Source organism: Misgurnus anguillicaudatus, chromosome 20, assembly GCF_027580225.2.
Source record: "Misgurnus anguillicaudatus chromosome 20, ASM2758022v2, whole genome shotgun sequence".
Classification (NCBI taxonomy): domain Eukaryota; kingdom Metazoa; phylum Chordata; class Actinopteri; order Cypriniformes; family Cobitidae; genus Misgurnus; species Misgurnus anguillicaudatus.
Window position 1 is genome coordinate 15,973,167 of NC_073356.2, and position 15,278 is coordinate 15,988,444.

General features: G+C 40.5%; 1 protein-coding gene across 3 annotated transcripts in view; it reads left to right on the top strand.

The window, feature by feature from the left end:
* ldlrad4a (low density lipoprotein receptor class A domain containing 4a) overlaps window positions 1–14,663 on the top strand; it is a 105,257-nt gene extending 90,594 nt beyond the window's left edge. For all 3 annotated transcript variants that reach the window (XM_055219440.2, XM_055219442.2, XM_055219441.2), the window contains 3 exons: window positions 10,883–11,037; window positions 11,500–11,553; window positions 11,728–14,663. In XM_055219440.2, coding sequence (XP_055075415.1) covers window positions 10,883–11,037; window positions 11,500–11,553; window positions 11,728–12,258 — 740 coding nt within the window. In that variant the 3' untranslated portion in view covers window positions 12,259–14,663. The remainder of the gene's footprint in view (window positions 1–10,882; window positions 11,038–11,499; window positions 11,554–11,727) is intronic.
* Window positions 14,664–15,278: the final 615 nt, after the last annotated feature.

The window sequence follows — 15,278 nt, forward strand, 5'->3', positions numbered from 1 at the left end:
TGCAACCAGCTTTTAATTTCAGTAATACATGTGTTCAATGAGTGAAGAGGAAGTGCAGAGAGAGAACGTGCTATACACAGCTTGTTTGAAAAATACACAGCTGCACAACATACGATCTGGTTGGAAAGCTTACGTCTGACCTCAGTCTACATTTCTGGCAGAGCTTCTGTTGTAAAGGAGGAAGATCATAATAGACCATACTGATATAGACTGTATTGTCTCATCCCATATCCAAATGGAAAAAAAATACTGATATATTACCAATACTCTATATACCTCTCAGACCTAGAAACAAAATTCTGGGCTCCAGACTGCCACCAAAATTTTAGAGTGTGCCACTGAATTTTACATCCAGTCGCACTGGTGCGACCAGTAAATTTGACCTTTTTTTTGTGATGTGACACTGAATTTAAAATACAGCACATTGTACTTTCTGCATCTATCATCAAAGTATTTATTAGTAATACAGTGTTAATTAGTAGAAATGTGAATATTTGGTTAGCGTGTTAATTTACGGTATGTGCCCCTAAATTTTCTGGTTGCGCCCCTAAAATTTCCAGTTGAGGGCCACTGTGCTCCTAGTGAAAAAAGTTAGTCTGGAGCCCTGAAATCATTCATATGCACCATTATAACAACATAATTACATAGTAATAAATAAATGAAAACGTACAATTTCTTAAAAAGAAAAAACATAAATTTTTAAGCATGTAAATAAACAGCCATGCAGGAACTTTAGGAAACTTTTTTGGATTATGATGCATAATGCAAAGTTTTAAACTAATTTACTGAAATGAACAGTACAGTTTGAACTGATTAATGTAATGAATCAAACTTAACAACTCTGTAGTTTAAACCAGAGACGTTTGCTCTCTTGCTAATTTAAGTCGCGAACAAGTACAACTAGATGTTTGGATAATTAATGGCCAAATTAAAAAGTCCATTAAAATCATTTTGTTATTCATGATGTTCCTTCATTTTAAAACCAAATCTCCTTCTGTAGGAACTGTTTTAGATGTTGGTACAAACTAAGAACTTAAATTAGCATTTTCATTTTATCTCATAACAAGCTTTGTTGTTGTGTGGCTGGTGTTTGATATTGGGGGAGGGATGTGGCTTGACCCTGATTTAAAAGTCTGTCAAAGTGAGACCAGATTATGTTGGTCGCCCCTTTTTGCACCTGACCCCAAACAGAGAGAATGGGGGAGGATTGTTTTATTAGTATGTAGACAGCAGCTGGTCTGTTTGAAGATATTACGCATGTAAATAAAGTTACCAATTGTTTGAAACATGCATGTGTTAAGTCTGTTTTTAGAGGTAGAAATAAAATTTGTGCTTGCTGCATTGCAGACACCTCAGTTGCAAGAGACTGTATTATATGTGGTGCTGGTTGTTTTATAATAGATGTTACATTTATCTATAAGCTGTGTCCAAAGTAAACACTCTGCAATTGAAAATATAAGTAAAGCTTGCCTTTAGTACATATGTCGATCATAAGAGCAATGGTCTGGCCCTAATGTTAGTAATGCACCCTAATGTCATGTACACAGTTCAGTTCAAAGTGATACAGTCTATTAAAAAAACATCTCTTGCTCATGAAAATGTATCATGTTTTATGTAAAGACTATATTGTGAATATAGTGAATGCTTCAAAGCAATGTTATGCACAATGCTCACAGGAGCAACTGTAGTACCAAATACAATTATATAATATTAGGGATGGGACGGTATGAAATTTTTACATTTATGATTATAGTGACCAAAGTTATGATGGTTATCAATATTATCATGTTAAAATTGGATGGAAATGTTCAAAAAGAACTGAAACACACACTGAAAACATTTGAACAAGTTCTATTTTTGAAAATCACAATGTAATATTTCATGTCCCTGAAATTATTTCTGTGGTTAAAAAAATCTATCTAATAAGTTTACTGTGAATGAATCCAATACATTATCCCTTAAATGCCTTCTTGTGCAAAAAACTATGTTGCATGTGTGCATAGTAACTGTCAGGACATTTTATCGTGGTTAACCGTGAAACCGGTAATCGACCCAATAATACATTTTCAACCTTATAATATACTCTGCAGAAGTCTAATGCAGGGTTCACACCAGACGTGGTAGAGACGGCAAGCGCGAGTGATTTACATGTTAAGTCAATGCAAAGACGCGATCCTGCGGAGCGGAACGCGCGGAAAACCAATCAGGACCTTGCGGTAGTAGTGACGTGATTACAGGAAGTGAGCGGAGTCTCAGCGGAGTCGCAGAAGCCCCTCCCATGATGCGGATTTCCGCATGAATGTCTCGAATGACTAGAATTTCACGTGCAAATGAAGCGAGTAAACTCAAATGTTTAAGCGTCCAACTACGTGCGAATAGTGCATTTTTGCTGCCTCTACCGCGTCTGGTGTGAATATGCACCATTAGGCCACCACCACCAGCTTTGTTATTTTAGCAAAGTTTTAAATTCAAATCTAATGGTTGCATGGTGGCCTAAGACTTTTGGACACTACTGTATATATTTATAGTACTACGTGTGTGTGCGCGTGTGTGTGTTGGTACTGAAACCACTAGCACGGTTTGTCCTGTCTTTTTTCTGTTCTTGTTTTCTTTTTTTGTTCCATGTATTAACCACTTACATGTACGGCACTGTGTCATTTGTGTAGATGATGCACGAGGTTGTGTGTTCCTCAGGGCGAGTTTTTTTGTGTGTGTCAATTTAGTGAGTCAGTTTTCATAGGATACCTTTATCCTCACATGTACTGCAATCACTGAGGCCTCATGCTGAAATCATAGGCATAATCATAGTGATGTTGACATGATGTTCTCTGTTATCCCAGCACTATGTTTAGATGTTTCTTCTTTCTAAGCCAAAGCTAGCAAGACTAACCACTCTTTCTTTATGGTTTCCCCTTTGTGATAATTTCCATTATCTCTTTGGAAATGTAGAGATTGTCTGGTGGGTTTGGCGGGTTGACGCGTGTTTGAGAGCTATTTGCTCTGCGTCACTTGCGTCTGTTGTAAAAGCCGCTGAAACAACCGTTCATGTTGTTTGGATCATAGAGCAGAAGCACAAAATGGAAGAAAATTGAGCTTTAAGAAAAGGGGGTGACTAGACTTGATTTTTTTAAATCCAGAATTGATCGTTTGGGCTGATGTTGTCCTGCTCTTTGGTTGAATTACTTATTTGAGTCTCTGTTTTTTTTTCTCTAGAGAGACACAACATGTCAACCAATTTCCATATTAGTTTTGCATGATTTTGTCACTTTTTGCCAGTAGCTTTGACAATGGATGTGTGAATAATTTGTAATTGAAAGTGTGTATTTTCTTAACTCTTTCCTAAAACTTAGTAAGTTGCATAACCATACATTGCAAACAAGAACATAGGGTCTTGTTTACGGTGTGTAACAAAAAGAAAATGAAATGGTATTCAGTTGCCCCTACAAAAAGGGGGTAATGTACTAATGTACAAATACAAGTTATATGTAATTTCATAATGCAGATGCCTATGTAGACTTTAGAAAGCAAGGCATGACTTTAGAATCAAGCTTTTGTCTGTTTTTATGGTTGTTTGTAAGTTATAATAATAATGCGGATGAACAGTAGTGAAGCTCTGATGTGCTCAGTGGCAACCGTGTGAGATGCTCCTCTCCTCATCCCCTCAGGATATGGGTTGAGATGAGTTGTTTTGAGATGTGGTATCCCAGCATGCCTCGCTGTGAGGTCCCCACATGCCTTCAAGGGTCTCCCTGTGGACAAGAGACCACCAGTGAGAAACTGCTTGACTATAAAATAACATTGATTATGGGGATGAAAACGGGATTATGATGGATCTAAAGCTTTGATGAAATGATCTTTGTATGTTTGAGCATGCATACCAAGCATACGAGATATATATTGTGTCAGCACACATGCTCGTTGCAAAGTGCCTGAGAGCTGCGCTGTTATGCTATGCTATGCTGTCCGAACTACTGAGAGAACATAATGTACCAAACGCTGCATGATGAAGAACTAAACCTTGGGCTGGGTCCTGTTTCAAGGGGATATGACTCAATCTGCCTGGATTGAGAGGTGGAGGAGGGATGCAGAGGGGTGTAAGACAATATTCGTGGTAAGTTGGTGTCACCAGTGGGACGTGATGAGCTGTAGGTAGTAGGGGGTGGACGTAGGGGGACTCTATAGCAGGTGGTGTCTAGGCCCAGGCAAAGCTTAACCATTACAGTCTTACCAGGAGGTTTTAAATAATTAAAGAAAAGTGGGTGTTATGGCATGGGGAGTCTAGACGTGTCTGTCGCCCGTATGGGGCTTCTTTTTAATACGAGCACTTTATCTCAGATTAGAGAGCGAGGTCAGTGGCTTGCGCCCTGCTTAGGTGACAGTGCCGCTTTTGCCAGCGAAGCACAGATGAATTGCTTCTGCTCCTAGCACGATTAAACGCGCCCTAGTTCTCGAACTGCACTTCCTGCCATCTCTACCATTTTGAAAAGCTGTGGGTTCAATGGCAGCCTTCGTTTTTATGAAGCTTTTTAGTGTTATTGAATGTGGTGTGCATCAAGTCCATGGTGTTGGTCCTTTTTTGGGTTGTTCACTGATCTCATTTGTTCCATGAGAGTCAGTTTATTGGACTGTCTTTTCTTTTCTTCTCTCTGTCTCTCACATTTTCTCTCTCTTGCACTTGCATTTTTTCATACACCTTGTGCGTGAATGGAAAATGTCTGTCACACCAGGAAAGAGCTGCTGTTGGTGAGAGACTCGGTGTGGCAAGTCTTTTCCTCATTTTCCCAAAAACAGAGCAATTACACAATGCGTGAATGTGTTTTTCTTTTATTCGTGTTTTTGCATGCTTTCCTTTCTTTGCCCCTTCCACAGCCTCTCATAAAGTGACTCATAGCATGTTGCTAGGGAATGTTCTAGAAAGGGGCATTTACTGCAGCAGTGAGATACAATTCTGTTCTGCCTTATCATTGTGTCTTTCTTTCAAGTCTCCAGCCCACATGGGCGTCTGGCATGGCCCTATCCCTTTTGTCTGGCATTCTGATGGGACAACTCAGATAACACCAAAGAAGGGGGGCAATGCCTCCCCTCTCAAGTTCCCATAATGCCTTTGTTGTCTGGTGTTTGGTCTGACGTGGGTGAAAGGATGCTTAACTAGATTTCGGCTTGTGCTCGATTAAACTGTGCCGCCGTCACTGGATTTTTCTCTGGTTCTTCTTACAACCCAACTGTAAAGAGGACCCACATGAATGGCTTTTGATCAGCCTGATTGGAGATACTCATTTTCAAATGTTGTTTCAATGGGTGGATGCAAAAAAATTCATTGTTTTTCTCTGGTCCTCACTGTCTTGCCATGCCGATGAAGTCACTTGGAAACTAGTTATTCACCCCACACACATACACACAAAGCTCTTTGCTGTGGAAATCTGTTGTGTAATGTGTGCTTTGGTATGAAGTCAAAGCCCAGTCTAAGGAGTTTTCCTTGTGACCGTGAGCTCTACTGTTGAATCTGGCATGACGTATCCATGTCTTGTGCCCGACTCCATGAGAATTGTACTGTACTGGGAAGACATTTGGAGATGGAGCACAGATGGCTCCCCATTCTCCAGCCTTTCCCCCACCTCCTCCACCCTCTCCTTTTCTTTCTTCCTAGATCGTGAGAGCACAGCTGTTTTCCTTCTGTTATGAAACTGCGGAGAAGAGGAAACAGGAAATGGCTTCATGAAATATAAATCTGGTGGCCAGACTCGGTTGTCTCTGCAGCTTTTGAGCATGTTATAAAAAAGGGAAGCAAGCAAGCAAGAGGGGAAAAAGTTTTGGATAGGCTTATGTAATGCCTCCTCCCTTTCCTTGCTCAGAAACAGAATGGCCTCTACAAAAGACAACAGACCTGCCGTTTCTACAACGCGTCTGCACAGCAAAGACTTTTTGAATTTAGAGATGTGGTGAGGGTTACTTGCGGAGTTTGAACAGTTTAGCTAAGAGCCTGTTATAGGCTTGGTGACAGGTGTTGGCACATATATCTTAGCTAACGACACAATGGAGCAGCATACATGGCGGTAAGAGGATTGAGCTGTCTGATCTCAAGAAGTCCACATGAGGCTAACCCGAATTAGCCCAGCTGCCTCTCTCCTTCGCTCTAAGGCTCGATGTTGTGCAGTTGTCGCTACATTATCGCAGTCTGTTTACATTTCTGGCCCATTGCAAACAGGCTGACGACGGTTTGTTGTGTCTGCTCTGTCTGAGGTTTACGCCGGTATTCATAACACATTAACAGATCTACTGAGATGCCCTCACGTCTGACTTGAGGACTTGAGTCCTCCGATTAGCCCCAGATAGGTTAAACATGGTTTTGATAAATATGATTTTATGTAAGGATTATGAGTTTATGTAACTTATGTAAGCAATAAAATGAAATAAGGCTAATAAATTCGTTTTAAGTCTGGCGCCCAACTTTGTATCCAAGTGAGGACTGATAAAGCCCAGGAGTGAATCAGCTATTCCGGATGAAGTCTCTCGCTGTCTTTCCTGTGACACTGGATAAAAATTGACCAGCGGGGATTCACCCAAGCCTGTGGCATGAACCACATTGTAAAGTCCAGACTAAGCGGTCAGGTTGACTCGTTTTTTCTTAACTCTAACGAACCAAAAACAGAATACTCATTTTCTACTTTTTTGATATAATTTTTGAGGAGCATTTTTGTATTTAACTTACAGATAGTATTGTAAGGAGACAGGAAAGCACATGGTGTAGAGAGGGGAACAGGATTGGCAAAAGATCCTGAGTCGGAACTTTAACTTGAGTCACCGGAAGCGTGTCGGAGCTACGTGTCAGAGCACTGCCCACTATACCAGTGGCTCCAACCTACAGTTAAAGGATAGAAGTAGTTAGTAATGAATCATACTGTTCTATTCCTTGGTGTCAACCATTCTGGCCACCAACAATAAAAAATTTACGCTTTCAGAAAATGCAGTAAACAAAGAACTTCCTGTTAGAATTTTATGTTACTTAAGACATTATGACAGGTAAACCTAACAAATGGATAATACATTTGTCACTCGTAGCCTCATTGAGCAGAATGTCCACCCTTGGCTAATGTTCACAATAAACTCAAGCCTCTCTTGTTTAGTATATTGTGTAGGTCAGAACCATTCTGAAGCAGGACAGGGTGAGGCTACTTGATGAGATTAGTTTTCCTGGCCACTAACAGGAAACTGTTACAGCATGTTACAACTGCTGTGGATGGTCCTGGATGAGGAGCTTCCAGATTAGTTGAAAACAGAACCATAGAGTCTCCGAGGTTGAGACTTCTTTGCCCCTCTCCCCTCCACAATCTACCGCCAGTTGTCTGAGTTGAGCTGGTCCAGGCTATAATCCGGTTAGGGGTGGCAGATTTAAGCCGTTTTATCTCCTGTGCTGGGTTAACTCCTGTGATACGTCTGGTCTCTGGTCCTTTCCTCCAAGCCCTCAGCAGATGGGGCCTTGTCTCGCAAGCACTCTCTCCAATGGAGCCATGGCACAGTGCCATTTTTAATGATGTCACTACGCAGCCCAGCTGCATTCTGGGTATGTTCTGTAAGTGAGAAAGTGGCCATGATGGGAAGGTCAGAAACATTCGCAAGAATGAGATGGCTCATATTAAGAAACAACGGGTTGCTAACGCGAAACATTGCCATTGCAACACTGAAATGTCTTCAAATGTCTGCGATACAATCAACACCTGGACATGATCAATTTTATTTTTAAGCAACATACAACATACATTATCCAAATTATTGACAAATTAATAAGAAATCTAATCAAATAATTTAAGCAAATCATAGGAGAATGTTATGAATAGGAAAAAGAGAAATAATAGTTGAATTGCTGCATTTAACATGTGATGTGAGATTGTAGTCCCTTTCACACATACAGTCTTTACTGGTTATTTACTGGTAAATTGGAGGTAACAGGTCATGTGTGAACAGAACCTTTCCGGTAAATCAGTGCTGTCAATTTACCAGAAAGAGAGGTTGTAAGATTACCAGTAATTTACTGGTAAGCGCTATGTGTGAACACAAAAATATAGATTACCGGCATTTAGAACGGACGACGTCAGACCGCGCTGACAGCTTCGGGCCAATCATAACGTTTTAATACAGATGACGCGTTTAGCCCCACACTGGTTACAGACTTTTCCACACACGTGAGCACACCTAAACTTTACATCCACATTTCTTCACCAAAGTTGTTTAAAGCTTACCATCTACTTGCCAAATTTCCGACGTCCATAACACGCCCTCTGTGAAGCCTAATGTGCACACAGTACTGTTGTTTAAGACGCATTTTCGATTTGACGTCGCCTAATGCAATGTTGTTTGGTCACGAGCAACTTCGCGACTGTCAGCGTTTACCACAGACGTGAAAACAACAAAATACGGACCGTGGATATGAACGACGTTGATTGTTTACAAATACAGCACTGAGCTCGCTGCGCGCCACAGGTAACTTCCGCTTTCTCACCGAATTTACCAGTATTTTGATACTGATGTGTGAATGATGTTTTACTGGTAAAAAGACGGAACGTCACTGCGTGTGTGAACATTTACTGGTAAATTCATTCTGGTAAATTCATGGTAATTTACTGGAATGACTGTGTGAAAGAGGCTTATGACTGTGTACTTAACTATAATCAAATACAACAAAACATTAGAAAAACGCCTGAACATACTGAAGGATTTAGGTCTGGTTTTCACATTTAGGCTACAATTTTATTTCTAAACAATCCCTAATTTCTGCAGATATTTTAAAAAAGTGCATTTATTTTATATTTATACCTTGTTGATCCTTTAGTAAACTTGGATTAGAACTTTAGTTTCTTTAAACAGTTGTTTTTGCAAAGAGAAATGTTACTGCTGTATTGTTGTAGTAGTGTAGTTGACCGTGATTTGGCATAAATAGGGTCTGGTTTTAAAAAGGTCATATAAAAGTATTTTAAACAACCCACCACAAATACGATTTTGGAAATGTGTAGGTTTGCACATCTTTAGCTTCATAACCATAACATTTATTGTAGATTCACACTTTAAAGGATATAGAGCCAGACTGTGGTCCTAAAATCCAGTGTGTTGCTGATGTAATGTACACGCTTTACGGCAGTGTAGATTGTGTTAAAACAGCTGGGTTTACTTTAACAGCTTAGCAGCAGATTTTCCATTGTCTCATAAACTTTAGTGTGTTGAGTGAAATTGTGAACGTTCCTGAGATTTCTCTGAATGTATGTGTGGCACATTTCTATTTGACTTGGAAACAAGAGCCTATTGACTTGGGCCTGTCTTTGAGCGATGGCGTGTTGGGAAGGGTAGAGTGTATGCAACAAGGGCCTGGATAAAACGCAACCTATTCAGTGGCTTTTTTAGATTGCCGGAGAAGTGAACCAAAATGGGAAATAAAGAGTCAAGCTTCTTGCTCATTCACACCTTCCTGCTCTTAAGAAAGAGATGAATGGCTAGATTGGGAAACAATCCTCTCCTTCATTCGATTGGGAAAGATCTACCTATGATGGACATGAAACTATTCAAGTGTGGGGTAAAAGAGTGATTACCCTGTTGAAGTTGTCACCAATTGAGGTCTATAGTTCATCTTGGCAATGTGATTTTGAATCCAGCTCACATCATACCTCCCTATAACTGACACTCCACTTCTTTTGAAGGTGTGCTCATTTTCCGGCTCCCCTGGAGTTAAACGTTTGGTTTTTGCCGTTTGGAAATCCATTCGGCTGATCTCCGGGTCTGGCGGTGGCACTTTTAGCATAGCTTAGCACAATCCATTGAAACTGATTAGACCATTAGCATCGTGCTAAAAAATTAACCAGTTTCGATATTTTTCCTATTTAAAACTTGACTCTTCTGTAGTTACATCGTGTACTAAGACCGACGGAAAATTAAAAGTAATGATTTTCTAGGCAGATATGGCTAGGAACTATACTCTCATTCTGGTGTAATAATCAAGGACTTTGCTGCTGTAAAATGGCTGCAGCAGGCGTAGTGATGTTACGCAGCACCTAAAAATAGTCCCCTTGGTTACTTTCAATAGCAGGGGACTATTTTCGTGGAGTGTGTAATATCATTGCGCCTGCTGCAGCCATGTTACAGCAGCAAAGTCCTTGATTATTACGCCAGAATGAGAGTATAGTCCTAGCCATATCTGTCTAGAAAATTGCAACTTTAAATTTTTCGTCGGTCTTAGTACACGATGTAACTACAGAAGTGTCAAGTTTTAAATAGGAAAAATATCGAAACTCTTTGGTTATTTTTTTGCGCGATGCTAATGGTCTAATCAGATTCAATGGATTATGCTAAGCTATGCTAAAAGTGCTAGCGCCAGACCCCAAGATCGGCTGAATGGATTCCAAAACGGTAAAAATCAAATGTTTAACTCTAGGAGAGCTGGAAAATTAGCATATTTTCAAAAAAAGTGGAGTGTCCCTTTAAATATCTGATGAAAATAGAAAAATTCCTAATTTAATTTGCAAATATGAAGCCATCTAGAACAGAAAATCACAGTTTTGTTATGTTGCTTTCTTTAGTCTGACTGAGTGCTCCACACCCAGTCTCAAAACCTACAGATTTGTCATATTTACTGCCCCCTCCTGGTAAAAAATGAAGAACATCTTGTGACATTACTTGCACATTCATATGACTATAAAGCTTTATTCCTTTACCAAGTGATGTGACATTTTCACATGGTGGATTTTTAAAAATAAACAAAACAGTTTCCCATAGACTTATATTGAAGGAGGAACCTCAGACATATCTAAAAATATAGATCACAATGCTCTAAAAACTCACTTTAACAATGTCTTAATAATGAAAATAATGGTTTTCTCTCTGTTTTCTTGTCTTTCAGCTGAACTGGAGTTTGTTCAGATAATAATCATAATTGTGGTGATGACTGTAATGGTAGTTGTGATCATCTGTTTGCTAAACCACTATCGTCTGTCGGCCTGGGCCTTCCTCACACGCCACAGCCAGGCACGTCGCAGAGAAGAGGGCATGCAACCGGTAAGTGCATCCATCCAGATGTTGTCGAGCGCAAGCTTACGTGTGAGCGCCACCACCTTACATTTGTTTGTATCTGTTTATGGAGTCACCATCTGTGTACTGTCTGAAGGCGAGTGGGTGTCGAGTTCCTGTTGTGTCGCTTGATCGCCACATGTGTGACTTTTGACCGTGTTCACGCGAGACTCGTGTGCGCCCACTTCTGGGTCTTTGCGGCAGTGCTGGTTAACCCACGCCTGCGTGTTACACTTCCTCGTGTCTGATTTACATCCTGTAGTTTGGAGTGCTGAGACTCGCTCGCTCGTCTAGACTGGCGTCCATTTCACCTCACTGCGAGTCGTAAAATGATGGGATAATGTTGTACAAGCTCATAAATTTCAAACGGCATTGGCGAGACTTACCAGCTGACTTAAAGATGCATGATATTCATTTATTGACTCAAACTTCTTTCTATCTTGTCTTTAGGATGGCTGTGCATGGCCAACAGATAGTTTGGTGACGCAACAAGGAGCCACTGAGGTTAGTTGAGTCAACTGACATGACCTGTTACTTAACCGCACTGCTAAATATACTTGCTGGTTAAAATAGATCAAATTGTGTACTTTAAGACAGTATTCAGTGTTTAACTAATATTAAGTCAAAATGTAAAAAAAATTTGGCTTAAGATTTCCTCTTCATCTTCTTCATACTGAGGTTATGTATGGGCCACGAGGCGGAGAGCGCTTCAACGCACCGTCATTTATGCAAAGGGACCGATTCAGCCGCTTCCAGCCCACCTACCCGTACCTGCAGCAGGACATCCACTTGCCACCCACCATCTGTCTATCAGATGGAGAGGAGCTGCCGCCCTACAAGGGCCCCTGTACGCTGCAGCTCAGAGACCCCGAGCAACAGCTCGAGCTTAGCCGCGCGTCCGTGCGCGCGCCCCCCAACCGGACCATTTTCGACAGCGACCTGATAGACGTTTACGTGCACGGAGGCGGGCCGCGGCCCCCAAGCAGCAACTCTGGCAAGAGTGCCTCGAACTCGCACGTGGAGGGACCGCCACCCACCTACAGCGAGGTGATGGGTCAGACGTATCCGGGCTCCGCCTCCTTTATGCACCAGCACAGCAATAACGCACCACCCTCCAATCAGAGGACAGCCGGCCGCTCCACCCAACCTGGCGCAAGCACAACCCCGTTCGTCAAGGTCAAGGAAGGCCGGCGTGACAAGCCCGTGTGACTAGAAGACTCGGGGCACCCGATATGTCGCCCGGTACCGCCTCCTGGATCTCAAAGGGGTAGTGGCGTGACTGGTGGCACACTCCCCTTGCACAATTTAAATAGAAAATTAAGGAACCAAGCTTACAAAGTTTATTATTTTTTTTACACTTTCGTTTTTGCTAGAACTTTGGGGCCTTGTATGGATGTTCGTGCCTCCATCTTCAGTTTTGTACGCTTTCCTGTATTTTAAGAAAAGCGCGTCGGCACAGATCGTTTGCGTGAGAGACCACACCGGTCATAGGATTGAGAAATTTACAGTTTGTTTGTGCATTTCCAGGACCTGTGCACAACTGAAACCCAAATCGAGTGCCATGACGAAATCTTAAACGTCTTTTACGTTGCACTTATTCTTTAACCAGTATATATATATATGGCAACCCTTAGTTATTTTTTATATGCACAGGTATGCTGTCTTTGACGGTACCTGGAAATCTTCATTTCGATGTTTTTCGTTAAAATCGTTTTTCGGAGACTCTGATCCAGCCTAAAACCTCTACGAAGAAACTGCATCGTGGCACTTATCTAAAAAAAAAGGGGGTTTAAAAACTGTTTGAATTCCAGATCATTTTCCACTGACCAAGCGAGAGATATTGGCACGGATATCTGCGGATGGAAGTAACGCCACATACGCCGCTTTCATCCTGTCGAGTAGCACTTTAAACTTACGTCACTTCAGCATTGTCATGGGGTCCAAGTGCAAGGGAATCATGGGAACTCTAGTCTTATGCACATCCTCTTTTGAATGAGCGTGTCATATCTCATGCTATATGTTTACCATTTTCATCTAAAAAGCATGCATATAGTTTTCCAGTTATCCATAATATACTTTAGTTGACAATCATATACAGATGTCATATTTTATCTCTTATTCTCCTTTGCCATTTTATTCCATGGCACAGGAACACAGTTTTTTTTTTTTGTTAGTTTATCCATCACCAGTATTTATTCTTTGCTCATTTCCGAATGTCCACCCTGTACGCGCCAATTTTGGTTTGATCATTACACATTTCAGGCACGCTGATTTTCATTCATCCAAAAAGTCCCATAGAAAACCTATCAGGGCTGAGGCTATTTATTTATCAACTAGCTATTTATTAAAGTTATCACCACCCTCCTTTAAAATGCAAGAACGTTACATGTTTCAAACATTATTGAAAATGTCATCCTGCTTTGGCTTTGAAACGGGCTCTTGTCATTGGCTCTGCTTCCCATCACTCATTTGAGTTTGTACTGTACTGCTGCTGCTGCTGCTGCTGCTACGCGCTGCTATTTCTGCTGCTGCTGTTTGTTTTTTCTGTATGTTTGCTTCTCCTTTATATTTGCTTACAAACCGTGACATAATAATTTTTTTGTTTTTTTTTAGTTTGTTAACAATCGTAACTTTCTGCTGTCATATTCACACTAGGAATCCAAATGTATTATTATTATTATTTCCGTTGGCAGCATGTTTTTTCTTTACACGAGCAAATTCGGTGCCTGACGGTGATGTTTAAGCAGACATAGAAACCCACTTGCACTCAAAAGTCCCCACCTTTGTTGTGCCTCACTTCCTATGGTGCTTCTTTCAGTAGTCGAACTCTGTTTATTTGTACGGTGCTGTATATAACTTGAATATATTATGCACATATCCTACCCAATGGGTAGACAACCACAAGAAAGCATTGTTAATACTGTAATATAATGTATAGATAATATTAAAAAGAGAAATTTAACAAGGTGGCATCGAGTTTTGTGAATGCCTTCAATTGTGCTTTGTCTTTTTTGTAAAACAGAGTAAAGTTTGCAAAGAGAAATGCTACAGTATGGCCATATAAATACGAAAATACTTCTTCTATTTTTTTCCTATACAGTAAATGCAAATCTGTTATGTGATGAAACACGAATATTCTGGGTTATATACAGGATAACTAGCTGCTGCTTTTGTAGCTTCCAGAGAACGGATTATAAACGCCAGCGCTTGTCGTTTTTATTTATTTGATTTTGTGACTGCTAGCTCTTTGGACTTGTAATAATAATAACCATGCTCAGTCGATCGCCAGAAATAACCTGACATAACATAATTGTATCGTAGTTAACGAAAATAAACACAGAAGGTTTACTTGAGTGAAAGCCGCTCGGGTTGAGGCTGTATTGTGTTGGTTTTATACCTGACAACAATGGGATGCATTTTGGATAACATTTTATACACAGTCAAGTGTGTGGGATGCACACGAGGAAATCCAGCCCATAGCTGATTGTTACTGCATGTTCATTTTGTTGTTTTTCTCGGCATGGCGGTCTCGGCACCGAAAGGTTCCTCTCCAGAAACACGCTGTGTGTTCACTGTACGTGCTTGAACGAATAAACGAGTGAATGACTGATAAATTGTGTGGGTCAGTTCATCTTGTTCCATGGATCTGGAATTTCGATTACTCAGAAATCCACAGCAATGTTCGTCACTGGCCTTGAGCGAGATCACATCACAGGACCGTTTGACCTGTTGTGGACTACAAACTTTTTTTTTGCATATTTTTTTTAACAGTTACATGAGTGAGGAACGCTGGTGTCCTTGCGCCTTTTTATTTTTATTCTTCTATTTAAGTCATTGTGATGTCAGCGGTTTTCAGTTTGAGGTCTGTTAATTGCAATACTTTTACAGGAAAAAGTGACTAAAAACGATCTTAAAAATGATAAAAACAATAAATATTAAAAAAGAATAAAACTATTGCTTAAAGATACTGTTGTAGTCCATCATGAAACAATTCCACGCTTGTTCTTTCACTGTCATTTAATGGCCAGAGAGAGCAATTAAAGTTGAGGAAAAACTTACTGTAGAGTCTTATTTGTGCCTCTGTCATCCTGTTATTCTCTTTCAATTGAACTCAACCAAAAACAAATCACACGTCTCCTGTAAAGTATCATGAAGTTTTTTTCCAGGAAAAATAGTTTCTAGGAAAATTACTACTAATATGATAACAGTATACCATCATACCACAATGA